The sequence below is a fragment of the Lutra lutra genome, chromosome 18, assembly GCF_902655055.1.
Source record: "Lutra lutra chromosome 18, mLutLut1.2, whole genome shotgun sequence".
Lineage (NCBI taxonomy): Eukaryota > Metazoa > Chordata > Mammalia > Carnivora > Mustelidae > Lutra > Lutra lutra.
The window spans coordinates 2,689,747-2,714,641 of NC_062295.1; the positions used below are offsets into that span (position 1 = coordinate 2,689,747).

Here is a 24,895-nt window from a genome sequence, read left to right on the forward strand (position 1 = left end):
CTGCTCCCCTGTATGTCCTCCTGTGCCGACACAGGCTCTTGAGGCCGTTCAGGAATCTGTGGGCCTCTGCACAAGGATAAAGTTTTTTGGTTTTTAGAAGATTTTCTTTATTTTAGGGAGAGAGAAAGACAGCACATTTGCAGGAGTGGGGGGCAGAGGCAGAGGGAGAAGCACACTCCCCACTGAGCAGGGAGCCCTACACAGGGCTTGATCCTGGGACCCTGGGATAATGATCTGAGCCAAAGGGCAGACCCTTAACTGACTGAGCCACCCAGTGGCCCCAAGGATAAAGTTTCTAATGGAGAAAATGAGCACAAAAGGCCCAGAGACTGGAGGGAGAAACACCTTTATTTTCATTAGAAATAGTAATGCTTATAAACCTTTAGAAACTATTCAATGTAACACAAGAAACCAGGAACCTGGGCGGGCGTGATATAGAGGAGAAATCTTAGAAAGGAACCCCGATGGCACACCTGCTCTGAGATTAAGTCACTTAGAGTAGTGGTACCCTGTGGCTTAAGCTGTCCCTCCTGCTTTACTCTCTTCTCTGGGTGACTGGCGGACAGAGCAGTGACCTACTCGGAGGTGGACATGGCAGAGAGCAGGTGCCCAGACCTCATTATTGGTTTAGGATTCATCGAGGCTGCTCAGTTCCAGATGTGCTTCCCATGAGCAGGGAAAAGGTCTTCTCTGACCTGCCCCAGAAACCGTTCCCAGGGCTCTAGCCACCCATTCTCTCTCCAGGACAAGGTTACCCTTGTTTCCTGGCAGGACTGTGGATCCTGTGTGGAAGTCCATGGTGACACAGGACTGTGGGTCACAGGCGGGCCTAGGAAGAGAGCTCGGCACACGTACGCGGATTCCTGTCCCTGCTGTGGTTCCTGAGATCCGCTTGTAAGTCTCCTGCTGAGCCACAGACTCGATCACAGAAGCCTCCACAAGCCGATAGATGCTTCGGGAGAGACACACTAGGGGACTGATGTGTTGGCTTTCCTATACCCTCATAACCTATGTCCCTTTTTGGGGTGTGCGTGTGTCTTCTCTGTGTGCCCCCGATGGTGGGTGAGGACAGGGTTCTTGGGGACGCTTTTCTCACACCGAGAGCACTTGTAGGGCTTCTCCCCAGTGTGTGTCTTCTGGGGGGCACGGACGTGGGAGCTTTTCCCACGGTGCGCACAGGGCTGGGGGCTCCGCCTGCTGTGGACTCACCGATGAGCACTGAACTGGGAGCTGTTGTTGAATCTCTTCCCACAGACGGTGCACTGATGAGGCTTCTCCCCAGTGTGGGTCCTCTGGTGGACAAGGAGGCTGGAGCTCTGGTTGAAGCTTTTCCCACATTCCCCATAGCCATAGGGTCTCTCCACTGTGCGCGTCCTTAGGTGTGCAGTGAGCTTGGAGCGCTCGCAGAAGCCTTTCCCACATTCGCCGCCCTCGGGAGGCTTCTCTCCTGGGTGGAGACTCTGGTGCCGAATGAGGTAGGAAGCTCGGCTAAAGCTTCTCCCACACAGCTGGCACTTAGACGTTTTTCCCAGTTCGGGGACTGGCCGGGGGCGACAGGGAGAGTCCTGAGAGTTGTCTCCCCCACTCAGGTGACGTGCACAGGCCTTCTCCCCGACCCGGGGTGTCTGCTGCCTCCTCCTATCCTGGGACGGGGGCCTCCCCGCCCGCTCCCCTGGAGAACATCCACGTTGCCCTCCTGGCTCAGGCTCACCCTTCTGGTCTCTCCTGGGCTCAGGGTTTTCCCTAGACTTTCTCCACAGGGCCTTCCTCACTTCTGTTTGCCCCGAGTCATCCGTTTTTTGATTCTCTTTTTAGTTTTGTTTTTGATCTCAAGACCTGAGGGAACAGAAAGACACGGGGTTTGGAGAAAGAACAGGACAACGAGGAAAGTTGCAGTTAAAGCACCATAAGGGACAAATACGTAAATGGAATTCTTCATGGGATTCAGCCTTGTGCTAAGCAATAGCCTAAGTTCATTTTCCCGTTTTACTATGTTCATGGTCCAAACCCTGTGGTCGTGGGAGAAAAACCTCGAGAGTCCACGTACTGTTCTCCTATGCTGTCTTTTTTTTTTTTTTTTTGAAGTTCTTATTTATTTATGAGTTAGAGAAAGCAAGTTACGTACACCGGCGAGGGAGTGGGACAAACAGGTTCCCCACTGAGCAGGGAGCTCGACATGGGGCTCAATCCCAGGACCCTGGGAACATGACCTGAGCTGAAGGCAGATGCTCAACCAGCTGAGCCACCCTGACACCCCCTAAATGGAACTTCTCCCAGGATTCAGCTTTTTGCTAAGTACTAGCCTAGTTTCATTCTCTGATTTTAGTATTTACAAACTCCTAACCCTGGTCTCACAGGAAAATCGTCCCTAGATGCCACGTACTGTCCTATACTACCCCTCTTTTTTTGTAATAGATTTTATTTACTTGACACAGAGACAGCGTGTGTGCACAAGTAGGCAGAGCAGCAAGCAGAGGGAGAGGGAGAAGCAGGCTCCCCGTTGAGCAGGGATCCTGATGCGGGGCTCCATCCCAGTACCCCGGGATCATGACGGGAGCCGAGGCACACGCTTAATTGAGCCACCCCGGCACCCCTATACTGTCTCTTTTTGGATGTTCAGGCACAGTGACCCATCTGAGGCCGAGAGGCCAGCTCTGTTTCTGCCAGTCTGTCCCCAGGTCTTACCTCCACTCTCGATGGCCTCGCCGCCGGCAGCTGAGTAGCAACAGGCTGCCCTGAGCTCGGCGGACACTAGGGGAAAGCGTGCTGTAGGGACGCGGCCAGCACACACCGGGGTCAGGACGGGAGAGCCTTGCTGGAGCAGGAGGGAAGGGGAGAGAGTCCGGGCTGGAGGCCCACAGCAGTCTGAGGAAGCCAAGGACGGGAGCTGCACAGGGAAACGCCATGTGCTGCGTGAGAGAGGCCGGCGGAGGCGGACCTGGGCTGCGGAGGGCACGGGGAAAAGCCGCAACGCGGAGCGCCAGCCTCTCTGGCCTGTACCGGGCCGTCCGTCGGGGCTGTGGGCTCGCAGCAACGGCGGCAGCGCCCTCTTGATGGCGGGGTAACAGCCTCTGGGGGGGACTTCCCTGTCCCCTGGCTGTCAGAGCCAAGAGTCCTACCCACTCTGTGTGGGAACAAGACCAGCAGGTCCCGTCTCCTACCTTCCCGGCCAGTGTCCTGGAAGCGCCCTTCATCCCCGGCCGCGCCGTCCGCCCAGGCCCCTTCTCCGATCGCTGTGGGCTTCCCGTTCTGCCGACTCAGCTCTCCGGACTCCGCAGCCCTTCCCTCGTGGCCGGGAACAGCACGGCTCGCCACCTTGGGTGCAGAGGCCCAGGAGCTTGACCGGGGATCCACTGCCTCGTGAAGGACACAAGGCTCCGGCACATGGCCCGCCCCCACCTCGCGGCACCTCGACGCAGGCTGTTGAACTTGGCACGGGACAGCTCTGGGGCCCGCAGAATGCCCTGCTCCCGGAGACGTCCTGCTGTGGCCCTGTAGGTCTGGCCGTGCTGACGAGTCCGAGTTCCCCATGAAGTTGAGCGTCCCAGAGCATGGCCAGCAGGGTCTCGGTCTCCTCATCGCCCCAGGGCACACCTGCTGCCAGGGGACAAGGGACACACTGTGAGACCACGGGGGCCTGTACCCCGCACGACAGAGGTAGCCGCTCAGGAAGCTACGTGCCAGTTTGTCCAGCTCGGCCACGGCTGCGTGTGGCCATCCCCAGGAAGCTACCCCACTGTGCGCTTCCTTCGTCACACACCAGCGCTCGGCCTAGCGGGAAGGGCATCCTCTGACAGGGAAGGGCTGTGGGGTATTTACCAGAGCTGCCCTTCTCTTCTTTATCCCGAATCCCCCTCCTTTGTCCTGAGAGCTGCCTGTGTCCTCGCTTGGGGGACTCCCTGGGTATATGGCTCTAAGGGTCTGACCCTCTGAAGGGCCCACTGCCCCCTGAAGGCCTGGGCACACAAGCCCACCGGCACCGCCCAGTGCCCGCCGCCCCTCAGGACGGCTCTCGCTGTGTGCGCACGTGCGTTCGCGCCGTCCTGCTCTTCCCATGGGCCGTGCCTCCCAGGCTGCGGGCGGTCCCCCAGCCCCATGCTCCACCTGCCACACTCTGTCCCCACTGCTTTCCGTGTCTCTCCCTTCCCTCGGTCCCACTTGCTGTCACACGTGCTGGCCGCTCCGTCCTGAACCTCTGGTGTCTTGCTTTCCCTTTCTGGCAGTCTGTGTGTCGTGCCTGCTCTCAGACTCTCCCGGTTTCTCTCCTTCCCTCACCCAGCAGTCTCCGCTGCCGCTGTCTGTTTCGTCCTTTTTGGGTCTTCCAGTCTGTGTGTCTCTCTCTCGAGAGAGAGAGGAACACAGACGGTCTGGCCCTGAGGGAATGGGCATTCTTACCCAGAGTGTGATCTCTCTCGTTCTTCTGAGTGATGCCCCTGCAGAGGGCCCTCTCTGTAGGGCGAAGATTGTTGGCATAATAGCCATTTATTTAAAAAAAAAAAAAAGAAAGAAAGAAAGAAAAGAAAAGAAAGAAAAATTGCTTCATTCTAAAGCCGTATATGTACATTACGGAAAAAATATGTTTCATAGGGGGTGGGGGAGCCTTTAAGCCCCACCACCCAGAGATGACCCTCGTCCTCCTAAAAATACCACAGTAACTCAAGCCTTTCATTTTTTTCAGGCCAGCATAATATATGCTGTCCCAGAAATCGATCCGCAGGAATCCTAGTACGGAAGTGGTTCATTCTGTGGACTTAATAACAGAACTTCGGGGAACACACACAAGTCTGATCGGGAGGAGTTTCCAGTACGAGGGATCTGAACCCGAAGCCAGGGGGAGCCGCAGGAGCGGGCCTGGGTGCGTGGTGAGTCCTGCCCCTTCACGTTCAATCCCACAGCCTCAGCAACCACACAGCGGAGGGCAGGGACGTTCCCAAGGATTCTAATGAAATAACGAGATACTGATTGTTTCATCTGCTTAAAAGAGAACAAACAGTACAGCAAATATACGTGTCAGCAATTAACAATTAAAATCAACAATTTTGCCTTCCTCTCTCTTCCCCTGTTGAAAAAAGAGCTGCATGAGAAAGGGGTTTGTCTCAAGTCCAGGAAGAGCTGGTGTGCAGGTGGGGGCAAGCTTGCGGATGTGAATGTACCTGGTTTAGAAGTGACAGGATTCAGTTGTAGTGGAGGAGAATTAGGGCTACACGTAAGAAGTCTCCACCCTCTGTGCTGTTACCATTGAGTAACCTTTGCCATATTGTTTTCTGGGTTATGTCAAAAGCATTAATCTAGAACCCCGCAGCCAACTCAAGCTCAGAGGTGCATTCCTACCCAGCCCCAGGTGAGGGCAGAGACTTTGGCTTACCTTCTGACTATTCCCCTGCTCTGTGTTGTGAGCTCTGTGACCCCTTCAAAGTGCTTTCCTCTGTATCAACCCCCCGTTTCAGGTGGGATCTCAGTGACTTTCTGGGCACTCCCAACAGGGCTGTCTCCTCATTGAGCTCTTTCCAGTCCTTCCCAGAATCTGGGACCTGAGAACAGACGCCATCATCTGTCACTAGAAATTCTTGCGTAAGGGACTATAAAACCTCTACAAGTGGCATTAGGAAACTATGTGAGACCTAGGAGGCAGAAAAGAAATAGTCTCAGACCTCTGTGATTTAAAAAAACAAAACAAAACCAGAATTTGGTCTCACTCATCTGGTCTCTAGTGATTAAGATCAGGAGCTACAAGCACCAGGCAGAGGTGAGGCGGCCGAGTGCTGGGCGGGCACGCATCTGAGGCAGGGGAGCACAGCAGCCTCACAGGGGAAGTGCCTCTCCCCCCATGTCCGGGCTTCCCCACGTCTGCTCAGCAATCTTGGCATAAAAGAGAGATGTGACATCAGCCACTTACGTGTGCAGCTCACGGGCTGCTCCAATACTCGGACCTTGGTTGCCAGACCCTGTCATCACCCTCCGCCTTGTCACAACCCAGCAGGGCTTGTAAAGCATAAGCTGCACGATACCCTGTCCAGCCCTCACACCTCCCATCCTCCTCTTCTCCTGGACCTCACAGCCGCTCCTCACTGCTCCGCCGAACGGGCCACATCCTTGCCCACCCGAAGCTGCTGACATAGACAGTGCCTCCCTCCCAGCTCAGCTCCTGTGTCCTCTCCATCAGGCCACGTCCACTTCCTGTCCGCCCCGCGGTCCCTGTCCAGCACGTCAGCTGCTCATTCCTGCCGAGCACTTATCCCAAAGTAGTTTTCTTCCTTCACCTGTCGTCCGCTTCACCATGGAGTGTGGCTCCTGCAGGCCAGGGACCACGCCTGTCACGTTCACTGGGAAGTCCCCAGTACGTGGCACGTGGCAAGCACTCGGAGCCACCGGCGTCTTTCAGAGCCACCTGCATCCGTTATGTCCCAAGCTTCTGACTGGCCCTTAGTGAGCGAGGGGCGGTGGGCAGAGGCGGCCGGCGTCCTGACGCGTGCTACCAGCCTGCTCTGCCCGTCCCATCCCAGACAGGTTTCAGGTAGCTCTTTTAACCCCGACATTCCTGTACCGTCTCACTCCTGTGAAGAGCTTGGCTCTGAAATGATGGTGGCCACGAGGGAGACACCGACCCCACAGAGAGAGGGCAAGGGGGCCTGGAGCAGGAGGACTGTCGGATGTAGGGGCTCCCGCTCGTCACCGGCTCAGTCTCTGACTCCATCCACGTGCTACTGCTTGGCTTTCTCTGCTCCCTCCTAGCGGTTAGTAATTGTCCCGACGCACTGGATCCTTCAGGAACTTCCTCAGCCTGGTCCCTTATGTCCCCACCACACAGCTCTGCCTTCTCCACATTATGTCAACACCGTTTTTCCTCCCGCTGCCCGAGGATACGTCTGCCTCCTCACTGGGGACGCGCGCATCTCCCTTCCAGGCATGTAGTCTCTGCACCCAGCGAGCTGCTTCCTGTTGACTGCAGAGGGGCTCAGCCTACAGTGTCCCTCTGGCCCACACTCCTCCTTTACTCTGTGCCTCTCCCAGACTTGGGACTGGGATCTCAGTTGCCTTCTTCCCACAAACTACAACCAAAGCCAAGTTCCTTTTCTTCTCCTGTGCCTCTCACAGCTCCCTTCTCCCAAAATGTACAAGATCGTTACACTGACCACATGTCCGACCTAGTCCCTAAGTGGACAAGTGCATACTTTGTGAAACTCATCACTATCCCATACCGACCCCTTAATCCTGGCAGCAGGAGCAGCTCTAATGCAACTTTATTTAGTGAGTAACACATGGCATCTGCCCTCAAGGAGGCTTTTGGCAAGAGACCCTGGATTTTAACTCACCAACTCCGTGGGAGAGGGATAGTTGTCCTTTCCTTGGCCTTCTGTTGGAAAGTATTCTGAGGTTTTACATTTGTATTAGGGACCTTAAACATAAACTGAATATATTCGTGTCTGCATTATTGCAGCAAACGAGAAATTCTCCCAAAGACGAAGGTCAGGGACCTCCCCAAGCCAACTCGTGGTTTCTGGTGGGGGACAGAGCGCTACTGTGTATTTCTCAGCCTGGCTCCTCTCCACTAAGCAGATTCCTGTGCTTCTCGCTCAGTTCTTCATAACGAAACTTAGCAGGTTCTGAATGCCTGTCCTCACCTGCTGGCCAGATGCGCTCTGTACATCCTCAACCACAGCCACAGCTTCCTCACCCAGGTCTGGATCTCCTCTGGCAAGATGGTTGGAAACTGCTCCAAATCCAAGAGCTCCAACATCTGCTCTTTTGAGTGTGTCTTAGGCCTTAGCCACTGACAGCAGAGTTCCCAGAGCTTGCTAAAGGCTTCATGGGGGCCGGCTACCTCCTGGGGGCAGAATTGCCTGAAGCATTGGTGGGAGGCTTCTGAGTCAGGGTTGGTGCTGGGAAGGCCTGATTTCTGTCCCTGGTAGCAGTCCTTGCTCGGGATGGGTATGCCTGGGGACTCCTTGTTGCAGCCATGATTTCTGTCACCAGCCTGGCTCATTGGCAGCCATCACTACTCTGGAGATCAGGTTCCATTTCTTCTCATGTCACTGGAAAACCATTCTCCTGGACACTGGTGAAAGTCTTCCTGGAATCAGAGAAATATGAGAATATCTTAGTGGTTCAGAATCACAGCTGAAAATAACTCAGCGACTTGGAAGGGGAGTTGCAGGAAATGGAAAAAGACAGCATAAAGTGATCTCATAGTCCTTCTCTCTGCTTCCCGTGATGTACTTACTGCCCTTTTCCTTTGCTCCCTCTACATTCTGAGAATCTGAAGCACTAGAACTATCAAAACAGTTTTCTCCACAGGCCAGTGGTGTTTGCTCATGAATTCCCCAAACTACTTTCCCATGTAGCCCAGCTGTTCTTTCTTGTGTCCCCCTATGCCTGGGTCTTGGTCCCTGCCCTCCATCCCCTCAGGAAGCCAGGAGTCACCTTCCCAATTGCCACCTTCTCATAACGTGCCTCTGGATTAACCTTTTCATCGTTCACACTCTCGTCTCTACTACCACCACAGCCACACACACAGTGTGGATGAGACACGACTGGCTTGCGGTATGCTTTCATTTTCCAGTACTCCTTCCTACTTCGGAATGCATCTTCTTCCTTTGTAACTGAGTCCTAAATTCCAGCGGGTGTCACGGGGCTATTCATTACAGTACCCTTCCCTCCCACCCCAGGAGTTAACATCAGGCATCTGACATAAACTGAGCCTGTCAAAAGTCTCTTGAGATTTTCCAAATTTCCTAGGAATTGCTGGATTGGGAGGATGTAAGACTGGAGCCATCTGTGATTGTGTGTCTCAATATAACCACTCCTGCACCAAAGGGGTGAGCCTGCTCACAGGAGTTAAAAACAACAACAACAACAACAAAAAAAAACCTTAAAAAACTGGATTCAGGTTGCTCTTCTTCCAAAGAACTTGAACTGCCTTCACTTACAATCTCCTAACATATAATGCAGCCCAAGAGACTACTGACAGGGAAATGGAAGGCATTCCTGGTAGCAGTCCTTTTTAACAAAACAGGAGCGTCACAGCACGCAGGGCCCCAGCCTCGAAGATGTATGCCACGCCGCAGATTTTCCATATCCTGCACCTTGTCCGGATGCAGAATAACTTAGTAAATGCTACCCTAGTTTCAGGCGGATGACGGAGCTCGTGCTCCTCTTTGACCCGTAACATCCCGTCCATAGTTCGTTTGAGAATGCTGCTCTCGTGTTTCACTCTGGCGAAGACCCAGGCGCTCGGCGGAAAGCAGGACAAGGGTAGGAGCGGGGCTGGTTCACGTCTCGCTCGGCGGAGATGCCCTGAGTCTTGCCAGTTCGTCCGGGGCGAGGGTCAGGAGCTGGGGCGGGTGGGAGGAAGCACTCGCAGGGTCACGGGCCGCCGGGAGTCCAGGGTGGCCGGGTCGGGGCGGGGGGTACGCGGGGGCGTCCGCGCCTGTGCCCACCGTCCTGAAACGATGGCGTCCGACCCAGCTTCGACCCCGCAGCGGCGAGGAAGCGGAGTACTTACCAGACTCGCTCGGCGGCCGGTCCGGAAGTCAGCGACTGGACAACTCCCCGACTCCTGGCGCTAACTTACACGCTGCGCGTGGTCGCGAGCGGCGCCATTGGACTACAGCTCCCAGCGTGCACTGCGAAAGGCCGGTCGCCGTCCCTCGCCAGCATCGACAAACTCAGCAGCAAATAGACGCGAGAGACTGCCCTCTGGGAGCCAATCCCCCGGGAGAGGGGGCGGACCCCCAGTGCCGTATTTCCTTGCGTCATTCTTCCCTCAGCCAGTGGGAGTGTTCGCGACGAGCGGCCTCGGCTCCGCCCCCAGCCCTGGCTCCTGGTTTCCGGGTCCCAGGTCCCCAGAGAGGTGAGTCCGCGGCAGGTGGGTGCGGGGTGCAAGGTCGCTGGCGACGCTGCCGCCTCAGGCGCCACCCTGCCGGGCTCTCACGCAGCCGCGAAGTTGACCCGTGCGCCCGAGAGCCGTAGGTTCGCCCAGCTGGGGGGCCGCCCGTGCGCCCTCGGAGGCCCGAGCCGGCGGGCCTGCTGGGTGTCGCGAGCTAGCGGCCGCCGCGCTCCGCCTGCCCTGCTGCGAGCTGGGGCTTCCTCGCCCTCCGTGCGGTGCCGCCTGTCCCGCAGCTCCCGGCGAGATGCTCGAGGTCGGCGCTGCCAGGGTGCCGGGGAGGTGGCGCAGGCCACCTGTGTGACAACTCGAACTTTTCCTGGGGTTTCCCGACCGCCAGTTGGGTCACGCTGCGCAATTCCTCTGAGACCTTGTGTTTATCGGTGAAATAAAAGTAGGGTTTTCCCCCCGTTCCTTTCAGGACGTTATGAGTTTCCTCCATTTCGAGACAGTTGAGGAAACTGCCAGAGGGTCAGACTCTCCCCACCGTCAGTCCCGGTGTTGTCCTCGGGAGCTTGGGGCCTGTGTGTGCCCCGCCCTCCCCCACATCTTGCTGACGTTGAGAGAGACTTGTGCAGAGCCATGAGCCCGAAGGCTTGAGCTGCTTCGGAGGAGAGAGCCAGTCTCCCGAGCCCCAAGATGGCGGCTAAGATGGAGATAACTTTGAGCTCGCAGTCCCACATTCAGGCTTCCTCCAAGCCAGAGAGACACATAATAACAAAACTGGAAGACAAACGGGGACCCACTCTGCAAAAAGACCGCCCCGATCCTGAGCTCTCCCGCCAGAGCTTTCGACGGTTTTGTTATCAAGAGGTGTCTGGACCCCAAGAGGCCCTCTCCCGGCTCCAGCAGCTCTGCCGTCAGTGGCTGCAGCCCGAGCTGCACACCAAGGAACAGATTTTGGAGCTGCTCGTGCTGGAGCAGTTCCTGAACATCCTGCCTCCGGAGATCCAGGCCCGGGTCAGGCATCGATGTCCAGTGAGCAGCAAGGAGATTGTGACCCTGGTGGAAGATTTTCAAAGAGCTCCCAAGAGACCAAAGCAGTGGGTAAGGAGGGCCCTCTCTCGTGGTCGCCAGGATTTCTTTCTCATCTGGATAGTATCTGGTCTCTGCATCCCTCCCTATTTAGTCAGAGTCCAGAAATGGACCCGATGACTGCAAATGTTGCTTCTGGCCTCTATTTGGGAACCCCCTTGGGGGATGTAATAGGTGTTTAGAAAATCCAGGTACTGGGGTGCTCCAGTAAGAAAGTAGAGGATCAAGTAAGTTTCTTGCATTTGTGCCCACACATCACCCCACACCCATTCCTCCTGAAGTTTTCCTACTATCAGGATTCTTAGCAGGCAGGGTCATCTTGTTGGGTAGGAATTTGATTTGGGGGGAACTTCATGGTGGACCTGGCTTCGGTGATGTGTCTTCCCTGCGGATCAGGAAGTTGCAGCTCATTTGGCCAGTATTTTTTTCCAGCCTCCCAATTTAGACCCCATTCAGGGCTTAGGCAGGAAGCCAACAACTATATGCTTTGAGGAATGGAGGCTGTCAGGAAACAGGGCGGGCAGTCCTCTAGCCCTACTACTACTGGGATCTCCTTATCAGGGAAGCCTTGGGCAGAACAGTTTATTAGGTATGGGTTTTATTATTAATGTTCTCATCAAATGCTTCCCGATCCAGTGGGACCTTTTTCTGATAGAATCTGCTGGGGGAGTGACATACAGTGAGACACAGGATGCCGGGGTGGACATAGGGTGAGACTCTCCTAGGCCGATGTAATGACTGACCCTGTTATCTGTGCCTTCTCTCTGATGAGCTTGAGGCCCTGCGAAAGACCCTTTTAGGGTCACCCACTTAGGAAGTCTTGGCTGATTTGAAGCCTCCATGGATTAGGATTAATCTCACTAACCATTCTGCATGTCCTTCCCTTTGCTACCTTTGAGAGTTTTCATAGTCTCTCACAGTTGGCCTCCGGACTGCTGTCGGTATACCCCAGGGTAAAGGAAGGGATCCTTGCAGAGCAGGAAGAGGTCAGGCTGCCCCCAGTCCTCGAGCTGCACTCTGATGCATGGGGCTTGTTCCTAGGTGGCCGTTTGTATGCAGGGGCAGAAGGTGCTCTTGGAGAAGACTGGGTCTCAGCTTGGAGAACAGGAACTCCCAGACTTTCAACTGCAAACTCCTAGAAGCTGTCCCAGGGAGAACTCTTTGGAGGAGCCTTCCCAGGCGGAATCTCAAGACCAGCTGAGCACTCATCATTGGGACAAATCCCCGCTCCTCCAGGAACCAAGCCCCAAATTGGCTGGCCCAGGTAAACACTCTGTGCCTCTTCTCTCCCTCTCTAATCTTTACCTCCGTCAGAACATCCTGTGGTTCTGAGACACCATACACTGCATGTCGGGTTTTTTAATGTTTTGTGTAACACTAGATCTTTATTTCCCAACAGATTTCATTGACTAGCATGGCAGTGATAGGTGTGTAAGAAGTATGGTTTTATCATTTTCTGTTAATGACTCAGTGACAGTGCGTAATGGGATTATCTACTCTGTCTCCTTCGGAGCTTCTTGTAGTGACAGATCCACATATGACCACTGATGAACTTCCCTCCAAACTGTGGCTGAGTTTCATTGCTTAAAATCGTCCCATGTTGAGAAGGGGCCTAAAGAATGCTATACGTTAGAGGAAGAGTGCCGCTCCGTATTATTTTCTGCCTCTTCCTTCTCCTGTGACAGTGTCTGCGCTTCACACCCTGTGTCCATTGCCCTATCCGCCTGTGGCACAGTGCCAGTCGTTGGTGGCCCTGCTGTACTCAGTCCTGTGATCTCTTAGACTGAATAACAGAGACACTCTGGCTAGTCTTAGTGATGTGAGTAGAGGGGATGGTCAGCAGGTTAGAGAACATTACCAGAAGGCTGGAGCGCCTTGATTTCCTTAAGATTTCCTACATTCAGTGAAACACTTAGGTTTGGTTATTCTCTGAACTTAGGAATGGAGAAGACCGGGGGCATCCAGCAGAAAAACACTGTGACCCTGGCTCCAGTCCTGCCCCATAACCTCTGGGCTTTGTGGTCCTGAGCACGCACACTCCTTTCTCCTGCCTCATCTTGGGCAGCTCACCGTGCGTGCAGGCCCCATCGTTGATTCGATCCCCGAAGGTAGAGTTTCTACCCTAAGATCTAGTAGGGCCTTCCTTCAGAGCTGCACTGCCCAGTATGTTGCCACTGTCCACACATGGCTATTTAAATTTTATTTATGGAGAGACATTTCACGTACTGTAAGAATCACCTTTTGAAGTATACATTTCAGTGGTATTTAGTACTTCACACGCTTGTGTGACCATCCCTATTTGTCTAATTCTTGAAAATGTTCATGACCTCAGAAAGAAACCCAGACCCCCTGGCAGTCACTCTCCAGTGCCCCCTCTCCGGCCCCTGGCAGCAACCATCTGCTTTGTCTCCAGATTTGCCTATTGTGAATATTTCAGAATCACGTATGTTGTGCTCTTTTGTGACTGGCTTCTTTCACTGAGAAGGTTTTTGGCTTCATCCATGTTATCACATGTGTCGCTCCTTTGTTCCTTTTTACGGCTGATACTCCATCACGTGGACGTTTTGTTTATTCATCAGGTAGTCATTTGGAGTGTTTCCACTTTTTGGCTGTTATGAATAGTGCTTCTGTGAACTTCTGTGTGCAAGTTTTTGTGTGGACATATGTTTTCATTTCTCTTGGCCGCATATCTAGGAGTGGAATTGCTGGGTCAGACAGTAGCTCTCTGTTCAGCCTTTTGAGCAAACACTGACTGTTTTCCACAGCGGCTGTGCATTTTACATTTCCACCAGCAGTTCCTGTGAGGATTCTAATGTCTTCACATCCCTGTCAGCACTTTTCGGTGTTTTGGTTACAACAGTCGCATTAGGTGTGAAGTGGTGCCTAACGGAGGTTTTATTTCCCTGATGGTGAATAATGTTGAACATCCCTTCATGTGCTTATTGGTCAGTGGTATATCTTCTTTGGAGAAGTATCTGTTCAGATCCTTCGCCTGTCTCTAATTTGGGTTAGTCTTTTGTTGTAAGAGTTCTTTTTATATCCTGCATACTCGGCCCCTATATATAATTTGCAAGTATTTTCTCCCACTGTGGGTTGTATTTTCACTTCCTTGATAGTGTCCTTTGAAGCACAAATGTTTCTAATTTTGATCAAGTGCAATTTATCTATTTTCTCTATTTGGCTTGTGTTTTGGTGACATATGTAAAATACCTTTGCCTAATCTGAAATCACAAAGATTTATACCTATGTTTTGTTCATAGAGACATTAGTTTAGCCCTTCTGTTTATGTCTTTGATCCATTTTGAGTTATTTTGTGTACATGTGAGGCAGGGCTCCACCCTCACTCTTCCGCATGTGGAAATCCAGTTGGCCCAGCGCCCTTTATTGAAAAGCCTAGTCTCTCCATTGAATTGCCTTGACAACCTTGTCGAAAAGCAGTTGACCATAAAGGTATAGGCTGCTTATTTAAATTTGAATTAAAATTAACTGAAATTAGATAAAATTTAAAATTCTGTTTTCTCCGTCATGGTAGCCCCCATTTCAAGGACTCAGTAGCCCCATGTGGCTGGTGTCTGCCATATTGAATGGTATGTGCACACGCTCATGTACACACACACTTCTCACCTGGCAGCAGCCCTGTGGGATAACACAGCTGTAGAGCCTCCGGCTTGCCCACAGACATTCCAGCATGGTTCCGTCCTGATCCTCAGGCCTCATGGTCAGAAATTGGCAGAGTTTCTGAAATTAGGATACATGTCTAGCCCATTTTGTAGTTTGTAACCCTAATGCCATCATGTTTATAATGAAAGAACACACTGCATTTGCTGAATTTCCCATTATTTGAAGTGACAGTTGTAATCATTCTGTGTCCATGTGAGTGAGTAGATTGGCAGTGTTGAAAGTTCAACAGTTCAACTCTCTCCTTTCTTTCTTTTTTTTTTTTTTTAAGATTTTATTTATTTATTTGACAAACAGAGATCACAAGTAGGCAGAGAGGCAGGCGGGGGAGGGGGGAAGCAGGCTTCCTGCTGAGCAGAGAGCCCGATTTGAGGCTCGATCCCAGGACCCTGGGATCATGACCAGAGCTGAAGGCAGAGGCTTTAACCCACTGAGCCACCCAGGTGCCCCAACTCTCTCCCTTTCATTTGTTTATTGCCACTCGGGTCTGATGGGTTTGCTTTTCCATGTTTATTCCTTCCCTAACCTTTCCTTAAAGGTAGGAAGGAGAGATGGGATTGGAGAACTTGGTTCCTAACATGAATATAAATTACAGTCCTCCCAGGAGCCTGTTAGCCATGTAGATTTCCAGCTCCCCTCCTCCCCAGAGATTCTGACTCAGCAGCCCTGGGGACACAGGAACAGCCCGCTTGTGTAACAGGTGCCCCAGATGAATCGAATGCCAGTTGCCAGTGGAGGACCGCGCTTTGAGAATACTTCTTAGCTCATTTGCTGAGCTTCTTTCTTCAAAGCCCAGGAAATGAAACATATTCTTTCTAATTATAGAGGCCCCCAGAATGAAAAGTGACAACAAGGAAAATCCACAGCCAGAGGGGGCTAAAGGAGGAAAGCCATGTGCAGTTTCCCCTGGCAGATCCAAAGGGAATGGTCTGCAGAGTCCTGAGCCGAGAGGGGCGAGTATGAGTGAACCCCGGTTGTCCCGGAGGCAGGTCAGCCCCCCAAATGCTCAGAAGCTGTTCACTCACTATCAGAGACATTGCAGGGAACTGGAATACATCAGCAGCCCCCTGAAGAGCCACCCGCTTCGAGAGCTGAAGAAAAGCAAAGGAAGCAAAAGGAGCCTGAGCAGTCGTTTGCAACGTCTTGGTCACCAGCCGACCCGCTCAGCAAAGAAGCCTTACAAATGTGATGACTGTGGGAAAAGCTTCACGTGGAATTCGGAGCTCAAAAGACACAAGCGTGTACACACAGGGGAGAGGCCCTACACGTGCGGAGAGTGTGGGAACTGCTTTGGGCGCCAGTCCACCCTGAAGCTGCACCAGAGGATCCACACCGGGGAGAAGCCGTACCAGTGCAGCCAGTGTGGGAAAAGCTTTCGCCAGAGCTCAAACCTCCACCAGCACCACAGACTCCACCACGGGGACTGACAGCGGGGCTTCACGCACTCGGTTCAGAAGGAAGGCGTCTGTGTTTCTCTTTCCCCTCACTTGCATGTAAACCACAGACTGACTGTGTGACTTACAAGGAAAGCAAGAAGTCCCTGAGGAATGCCGGTGCACGTTTGGCGCTGAGAAGTCCCAGAAGACACCAAGGGGGATGTGACCCTGTTGGTGACTGAGTGAAGAGATGGCGGCTCTGAGTGTTGAGTCAGAGAGAACCGGGGTGTCTGCTAGCGAGCAGGGAGTAACGGCCAAGATAATCCGGCCGATCCTGCAGGGTCTCCTGCCCCTTTATCCTCTAAACATGTCCAAGGGTAAATTACGTATATATTTAATGTACTTGCTGTCATACCAGACACTCTGGATCATACACACGCTTCTTTAATAAAGATCAGTGAGCCACTAGAATTTCAAGACAGAAGGTCATTGGAATATAAATCCCCTAATATTCTTACTCTAGTTTCTGGCTGGTCATAACAAAGGACACATGAAGTGAGAGTTTGAACATGTTTGTATGAGGAGAGGATTTCCAAGTAAATAGTGCTTTTACACACACACACACACACACACACACATATGCAGTTCACACATGTTGAGGGAATTATTATATGAAAACACCTTTGATTTATTTATTTATTTATTTATTTATTTAATTTATTTACTTGACAGAGAGCGAGATCATAAGTAGGCAGAGAGGCAGGCAGAGAGAGAGAGGAGGAAGCAGGCTTCCCGCTGAGCAGAGAGCCCGATGCGGGACTCGATCCCAGGACCCTGGGATCATGACCTGAGCCGAAGGCAGAGGCTTAACCCACTGAGCCACCCAGGCGCCCCAAAACACCTTTGATTTAGGAAGAAATCTCAGCTGCTACAGCCCCCGCCCAGGCAACAGGGGAAGGCTGCAATGGGGAAGAAGCATGTAGCGCGTGGAGACAGCTAAGGACATGCCAAAGGGACCCTTACTAACCTTCCTCACTCAGGCCGGCAGCCTTAAGAAAAACAAGATGATTGGGGGATGGAGTATTATAAAAGTGGATTATTTCAGTACATTTACTAAAACTCATTGAAATGGGTTAATTTTATGATCTATAGATTATATCTCAGTGAATTTTCTTAAAAAACACAAAATATATTTGTATAAAATATAAAAGTTCTGGAACAAAGCCAGAGAGTTGATCGAATTCCATCCCATCATTCTCTCAACTAAGAATCCAAACCCAGTCAGTATAGTTCTCAGTCACCCAGAGCAAGCCAGAGGACCTCTGAGTTCAGAGAAGACCCCAGTGGATGGGTGCACCGCCTCCAGCAGGACACGGGTAGGTGGCATTCATGCTAAAACAGCAGGATCCTCCAGTTGCTGCCAGTCACCTCCGGGCTGTGTCTTACCCTCACCCATCACAGTTCTGCACATGCTGCTCCCTTTGAATTTAGGACCTGCCACCCCCACTGCTTCCTCCCTGTCCCATCTCACAGGAGCATCTTACTCAGCAAAACCCTCTCTGACTGGTTCCAGGCCGACTTCATTGTGTCCCTCCCTGCTCCACTGCGCACACCAGTGGGGCTCAACCTGGGAGCAGATTTGCCCCCCTCCCTCTGGGGGGCGGACATTCGGCCATGTGTGCAAATGCTGCTGGCCGCTCGCGGGTAGAGACCAGGGATGGAGCTAAACATCCTACAGTGCACAGGACAGCCCCACAGTGGAGTCGCCTAGTCCAAAGTGTCAGTGGTGACAAGGTTGGGGAGCTATGCCGCACACGGTAAAAGCTCTTCAAGGACAAGAACCGTATTTTTCCAACATCTTAGCTTTTAGACAAAGCCTAAAGGAAGCCAAGGGAAGTAGGTGTTTGGACAGGGCTTGGTCCTGCCTGAACCGGAGATCCTGGTGACAGTGTTGAATGCAGTTGACAAAGCTTCTTACCTTTGGGGCAGCGAGAGACTGAATGGAAGCTCTGTGGCCTTTTAGATTACGTCACAGTCCCCCTCCCAGCAACCGTATTAGGTGTCAGAGGAGCTTGTCTGTATTACTATGCCTGCACCTTACCTCGGTCCCATCTGTCACCTCTCACCCGTTAGAGCCTCCTGATTGCTTATTTGCTCCAACCTCATCCATCTTTTTCCAGGACAGTTTTGCTGTCACAGGACCCTCCTAATCATGGCTACGTCTGTATCCGTTTCCCATTGGCTCTCTAACGTGATCACAAACTTAGTGGCTTCAAACAACACAAACCTAATCTCTTATTAGAGTTCCAAAGGTCGGAAGTCCAAAATCCGTTCCACAGAACCAAAATTAAGGTTTCCGAGGGGAGAAATCTGTTTTGTTGCCTTTCTCAGCTCCTAGTGGCTGCTTCCTCCATCTTCAGAGTACATGCCTCCATCCTCTGTTGCATCACCTTGTCCTCTGACTCCTACCCTCTGGCCCCCTGTATAATATAAAGGGCCGTCATGATTTTATTGGGCCCACCCAGATAATCCAAGAGAATCCTCCTGTCTCATCTCAGTCACATCCGCACAATCCCTGTTGCCATAGACAGTAACATTCATGGTTTCCAGGGATTAGGATGTGGACATATTTGGGAGGCCAGACTCCACCAACCACACCTGTCTGTTCTGTGTGTTGAATCAACTTGGTTAGTCAGAGCTCTCTCCTAAAAGCAAACAAACCTAGATTTCCACTCTTCTTATTTATAAGAGTTGGGATAGGAACTCTCCCTTAAATGAAAGCTTTGTTTGGTATGTGTCAAAGAACCTGTATGTGTTTTCTCTCTTCTGAACAAAATAACTGCTGAATCGTAAAGTCTTTGGCTGTCTGTTCAACTGTGGTCCTTCAATAAATGTGACGAAATTACCATTCTGAATATCACTCATTCCCAAAACGTTTTCGAGCCTGTGATGCTACCTCGCCTCTCCCAGTTCTCCTCGGCGGATGAGGCGCGACTCGCGGCGAGCAGAGTCTGAGGGCTGGAACAGGTCCAGCCGCACTTGCCAGTGTACACAGCTCTTCAGAGGTAGGATCCTCCCAGTTCCCCTTGCCCACGCGTGGTTCCGCCAAAGGGCCTCTGCCCAGACCACTGACTTGCAGCCTTGCAGTTAGCTACCCCATGTAAGAAATACTCTTTCTCTTCACCCACGAGCAACCTGTAAGGTTTACCATCTTGTCTGGGTTTGGCCTGTATTTAGCCATGGAGTGGGACGGCTCCCACTCAAGTTATTTGGTTCCCTTGTGGCCCCCAGTGAGACAGGGGGAGGGAAACATGGTGCACAGTGGGGAATCTGGGCCTCGCAGATGTCCCTGAAAAGCATTTTCCATCTACAGCAGATAAGAACTTGTAAAACCCTTCCCATAATTCCATTACCACTCCCAACAGAATTCATGACTCCCGAATACCATCCGATACACGGTGTTGAAATTTCACCCAATGTTTCCAGAGAAAAAAATGCTGTTTTTATAGCTTTATTGAGATCTGTTTCACACAGAACCTTCGTCCATAATTACACATCACTCACCGAGTTGTGCAACCATCACCACAACTCATATGAGAACATTTTCAACAGCTGAAGTAAACCCCATCATATCTAGTAGTCATTCCCCATCCCTGTGCCCCCTTGAGCTCCCTCTGCACTCGCACATCTTCAGGATTCATTCATGTCATAGCAGGTGTCGACTCTATCCTTTCTGTGACCAAGTAATAGTCCACTGCGTGGACGGACCACTTTGGCTTATCCATTCATCCAGCAGATAGTTGGTTGTTTTCATTTCGGGGCTCTTGTTAATAGTGCGGCTTGGAACGTGTGTACAAGCTTTTCTGTGAACTGGGCGCCTGGGTGGCTCAGTTGGTTAAGCGTCCACCTTCAGCTCAGGTCATGATCCCAGGGTCCTGGGATCGAGCCCCACATTAGGCTTCCTGCTCAGTGAGGAGTCTGCCTCTCCCTCTTCATCTGCTGCTACTTCTTGCTCTTGCTCTCTCTCTCAAGTAAATAAATATTAAAAAAAAAAAAGGTTTTCTGTGAACACGCACTGTCATTTCCCTTGGGTAAATACTAGGAGTGCGGTGGCTAGGCCATGTGATAACATTATGTTTAGCCATTTCTGAGGAGCTGCCAGGCTGTTTTCTACTGGGTCTACACCCCAGGTCCCCACCTGTAGTGTAGGGTCTCAGGTTCTCTACATCGCCGTCAGCACGTGGTATCATCGGTTTGATTACAGCGCGCTAGTCCGCACGAAGTGTGTCTCACTGTGGTTTTGGTTTATGTTACCCTGATGTTGGACATCTTTTCCTATGTTTACTGGCCATCTGCGTATCTTTGGAGAAATGGCTATTCAGGACCTCTGCCCTTTTAAAATTTGGTTGTCGTTTCATTGTTGTAAGAGTCCGTTATAGATACTGGAATCAAGTCCTTATCAGATATAGGACTTGCAAATATTTTCTCCCATTTTTTTGTAATACACTTTTGTGCGATTGCAGTACATCTTTTAAAGCAACTGTCACCTGCCAGACTACAAAAGTGACCAGTACAGTCACAATCCCTGAATCGGTGGTGTGAAACAGAAGTGTGAGGCAACCCTCCCCAAAGATCACTCTCTAGAATGGCTCTAGAAACTTGTATTGAACCAGATAAGGACAAAGCCAGCTAGACCCCAAGAACCTACCTTGCCTTGGGGGTCACTTGGCCATAGTCAGATCTGAGGCAGCTTTGTTTTTGTTTTGTTGTTGTTTCCTAAAGATTTTATTTATTTATTTGACAGAGATCACAAGTAGGCAGAGAGGCAGGCAGAGAGAGAGGGGGAAGCAGGCTCCCTGCAGAGCAGAGAACCTGATGTGGGGCTCGATCCCAGGACCCTAGGATCATGACTTGAGAAGAAGGCAGAGGTTTAACCCACTGAGCCACCCAGGTGCCCCCTGAGGCAGCTTGTTAAGGGGAAGGAGTGGACTTCGTGCCAGGCTAAGACTGAGGCATGGCTTTGCGCCCAGCCCTGTCATTCTCCAGCCCGGTCTCTTAGATAGTCATTTAAAACATCCAGGCCTGTGTCCTCCCCTGGAAATGGGAAGACCTGGCCTGCTTCCCTCACATGATGGGTGAAGTGAATTGTGTGTGTGGGAAAGCATCTTGTCTCCTGGACAGCATCGCACGGAAGGAAGGTGAATTCTGTGCCAGGTAGTACGGAGCTTCTTTTTTTTTTTTTTTTTTTTTTTTAGATTTTTATTTATTTATTTGACAGAGAGAAATCACAAGTAGGCAGAGAGGCAGGCAGAGAGAGAGGAGGAAGCAGGCCTCCCGCCGAGCAGAAAGCCCGATGCAGGGCTCGAACCCAGGACCCGGGATCACGACCTGAGCCGAAGGCAGAGGCCCAACCCACTGAGTCACCCAGGCGCCCCAGTACGGAGCTTCTTGAATTCGCTCCTCAGCCCTACAGATCCTGGGAGGGGCAAAGAGGCTGCGGGGATTCGAGGGCGGAGATGTCCTGTTCCCTGCATTTGGCATTTTTTTACACCACGGTCACAGGAGATAATGTCCTGAAAGGGGGAAGAATTTCTCCGAAAGGCTGCTTGTGAATAAAATCGGTGTCCCAGACAGAGGGGCCCCAAAGCAGAGGCACCCCTTTCAAGCATGGCCCTTTATGCTGCTCTTTGCTTTTTCTTCTTTTACCAGAGTAAAATATACATACAATTGGCCCCTTTAACCGTTTGGGGTGGTTCCGTTCAGTGGCAGGAAGCACATACCCACCGCTGTTCGGTCCTCACCACCATCCCTCTCCAGCACTGATTCTTCCCAGACTGACACTCTGTCCCCATTAAACACTCCTCATTCCCCTCCCCCCACAGCCACCCTTCCGCTTTCTGTCTCTGTGACATTGACTCTAGGGACCTGGTGTAAGTGAAGTCACACGGTAGCTGTTCTTTTGCGACTGGCTTCTTTGACTCAGCATCATGTCCCCCAGGGTCCCCCATGCTGTGGCGTGCGTCAGAATGTCCCTCCTTTTTACCGCATTTTGTGTAGCCATTCTTCCACTGGAAGACACTGGGGTTGTTTCCATCTTTTGGACATTGTGAATAGTGTGCTCCTTACTTTTGGTAAATACGTAATTTGCAAAAACCCAAGGAGAAGTTTGTCATAGGGCCACAGAGCCTCTGAGAGTGGCGCCCTGTGTTACTGTCACTGGAGTAGCTGCAAGCAGGAAGGGTCCCAAGGTCTGGGGAGGGGGGTGCTCTAGAAGGTGGAGCAGAGGGTTCAGCGCAAGGAGAGAGACCGGGGTGGCCAAGGGAGGGTGTCCCTGACAGGAGCAGCTTTAAGCATTTTTGAACACCCAGAAATGAAGGTTAAAAATTGGGGGCTACCTGGGTCCCACTGTGAGGTATGAGGAGATGTCTGAGGGTAATGGGCAGACATATGAGCAGACACCCAACATGTACTGGGACTCAGCTTTGTTGGGAGAGGACAATAGCTGGTGCTTTCTCCAGCTGTGGGTGGGAGTGGGGTGAGTTGATGGATTCTGAGACTGACACAGTCCTAGGAAATGGCAGAGCCCAGCAAGTGACACTGCAGAGAAGGATGGTTGATGTGGAGCGTGGGTGGTCAGACCAAAGACCATGTCGGAGGACGAGTTTAAGGCACTTGCTTTACCTTTCGGAAAGAAGTGATGGGAGACAGTTCAGGGTAGCCAGGTCTTTTAGTCTGTTCGTGCTGCTGTCACTAAGTACAGACTCCGGGGCTTACAGACAACAGACATTAGCTCTCGCGGTGCTGGAGGCTGAAGTACAAAATCAAGGTGCCAGCACCACTAGGTCGGGTTCCGGTGAGACCCCTCTTCCTGATTCATACTCGGCCATCCTGTCCCTGGGACCTCCCGCAGTGGAAGGGGCGAGGACACGCTCTGGGGTCTCTTTCATAAGAACGATCCCGTAGATGAGGCTCTCCCTCGTGACCTAAGAACCTCCCAACAGCCCCGCCTCCTAATGCCATCATCTTTGGGGGTTCAGATTGCAGTCTACGAATTTGGGGGAAGCCTCAAACATTCAGACCATAGCACCCAACTGTGCATGAACTTTGGCTTCGGACAGACCTAGTTCTAGTCCTGACTCTAGATTGCCTTTCAGAAGTGGCCTTCAGCTTTGTGAGGTTTAGATGAGAGGATCCAAGTCGTGAGCCTCTAGTGCTGTCCCAGTCGTCTCGGGGTCTAGACGCTGGACTTGGAGCATGTGGGCCTTTGTCCCTGGGGCCTCTGTTGCTTCTATAAATACCCTGGAGAGGGGATGGGCAGATGCAGGGGACCAGGGATGCGGGGGCTCGTGCTCTCGCCTCTAGAACGCCCCGCACAAAGGCTTTGTAAACATGTGTCGATCTGAACTCTTCAGAATGCAGGGAAGGAGCCCGCCAGGGTTGGTGTTTTCAGGGTGAAGCTGAGATAAAGCATTTGAGGACACAGATGCCTCTGGAGAGCGTGCCTCAGTATGTCCACTTCTGAGACACATACGTCCCCAAGCAGATGCTTCCCTGGGAAGGAAGTCCTGTTCCAGACAGGAAGAGTCGTGTCCCACCCAGCATTTGGAGGAATCAGAGGTCATAGATGACACCAGAATCAGGCCTGCCTTCAGGAAGAAATCCGAGCGACGGAGAAGTTCTCTCCAATACAGAAGTTTGCTCGGAGAGTGAGGGACCTCCTGAGGCAGGCAGAGGGGACGGGGCGCCCAGTTATATCCCAGAGGACTAATCACGCCAGGGTGTTGAGGGGCTGAGTGCGAAGTGCCCCTCCCAAGGCCGACTTGCATCCGCTTTCCTTTTTTTTCCCCCCACTCAGGGCCTAGCTCTTCCCCCAAGCCCCAGAGAAAACCCTCCAGTCCTGTTCTTTGAAGCTGTGTAGCTTATTTTCCCTTTGCGACGCATGGCTTCTGCGTAAGGAAGCTGCCTAAACCAGGACGTCCATCTTTTCTATTTATTTATCTTGCTGGGAACTGCATTTTTTTTTTTGTTTATTTATTTGACAGAGATCACAAGTAGGCAGAGAGGCAGGCAGAGATAGAGAGGGAAGCAGGCTCCCTGCTGTGCAGAAAGCCTGATGCGATGCGGGGCTCAATCCCAGGACCCTGGGACCATGACCTGAGCCAAAGGCAGAGGCTTAACCCACTGAGCCACCCAGGCGCCCCTGGGAATTGCATTCTTATGTTAACATCCAGCTTATTTGGTTTTTACTTTGATTTATAGTATTTAGCAAATACTAACACACAGATCAGCTGCAAAGGCTGAGTTTTAGCAGCTCATCTTAGAAGAGACTCTGCTCTTTGTACAGAGAAGACAGAAGCAGCTTTCCTCTCAGCTCTGCATACAAAGAAGCTGGTAGCAGAAGTTATTTTCATGTCTTTGATATGTTATTTTGTATATTACACTTAAGTGTACTACAGTTGTAAAATACTGATTTCAACTTCAAAGTTTTATTTTTTTTTACTTGAGATATAATTCAAATACTCTAAAATTCATCCTCTAAAGTATACAGTTCTTGGGGTGCCTGGGTGGCTCAGTGGGTTAAAGCCTCTGAGAAAAATCTTAAAATCTTAAAAAAAAATAAAGTATACAGTCCAGTGGTTTTTAGTATAGTCACAGAGTTATGACCAGATAACTGTGTTTTTGAAAGTGACAAGTGACTGCCTCACATGTCACTGGTTGATCACACAGCTAGCACGCTGCTGCGGTACATGTCCACATGAGACAGCTTGGGGGTCCTGGAAAAGGCCAGGAGCCTGAAGACCCTGCTTCTGTCCCTAGTGTGCAGCTGGCCAGTTTCTGAGCTCTTAGTAAAATCAGGGGCTCAGACAAATGCTCTCTAGTTTTCCTTCCGTTCTACTTGGAGCGGCCATCTATTCCTGGAGAG

General features: G+C 51.7%; 2 protein-coding genes and 1 long non-coding RNA gene across 8 annotated transcripts in view; 1 reads left to right on the forward strand and 2 right to left on the reverse strand.

The window, feature by feature from the left end:
• Positions 1-1,848: 1,848 nt before the first annotated feature.
• Positions 1,849-9,715, reverse strand: ZSCAN32 (zinc finger and SCAN domain containing 32). Its single transcript, XM_053447822.1, is given in 8 exon segments — positions 1,849-3,407; positions 3,410-3,520; positions 3,523-3,597; positions 4,396-4,449; positions 5,366-5,531; positions 7,623-7,675; positions 7,678-7,923; positions 7,926-9,715. Coding segments are annotated over 8 exon segments (1,350 nt in total). The 5' UTR covers positions 7,960-9,715; the 3' UTR covers positions 1,849-2,796.
• A 6-nt stretch (positions 9,716-9,721) lies between these two features.
• The window catches only part of ZNF174 (zinc finger protein 174), a 62,912-nt gene continuing 47,738 nt past the window's right edge, over positions 9,722-24,895 (forward strand). For 2 of the 6 annotated variants that reach the window (XM_047713763.1, XM_047713762.1), the window contains exons 1-2: positions 9,882-10,930; positions 11,960-12,182. In XM_047713763.1, the coding sequence (XP_047569719.1) occupies positions 10,523-10,930; positions 11,960-12,182 (631 nt within the window). In that variant the 5' untranslated portion in view covers positions 9,882-10,522. The other 4 variants (XM_047713760.1, XM_047713764.1, XM_047713761.1 and 1 more) reach the window with 4 other exon arrangements.
• Positions 16,583-17,010, reverse strand: LOC125090769 (uncharacterized). Its single transcript, XR_007124478.1, has 2 exons — positions 16,874-17,010; positions 16,583-16,653 (listed from the first exon to the last, which is right to left on the reverse strand). It is a non-coding gene; the product is annotated as an uncharacterized LOC125090769 (long non-coding RNA).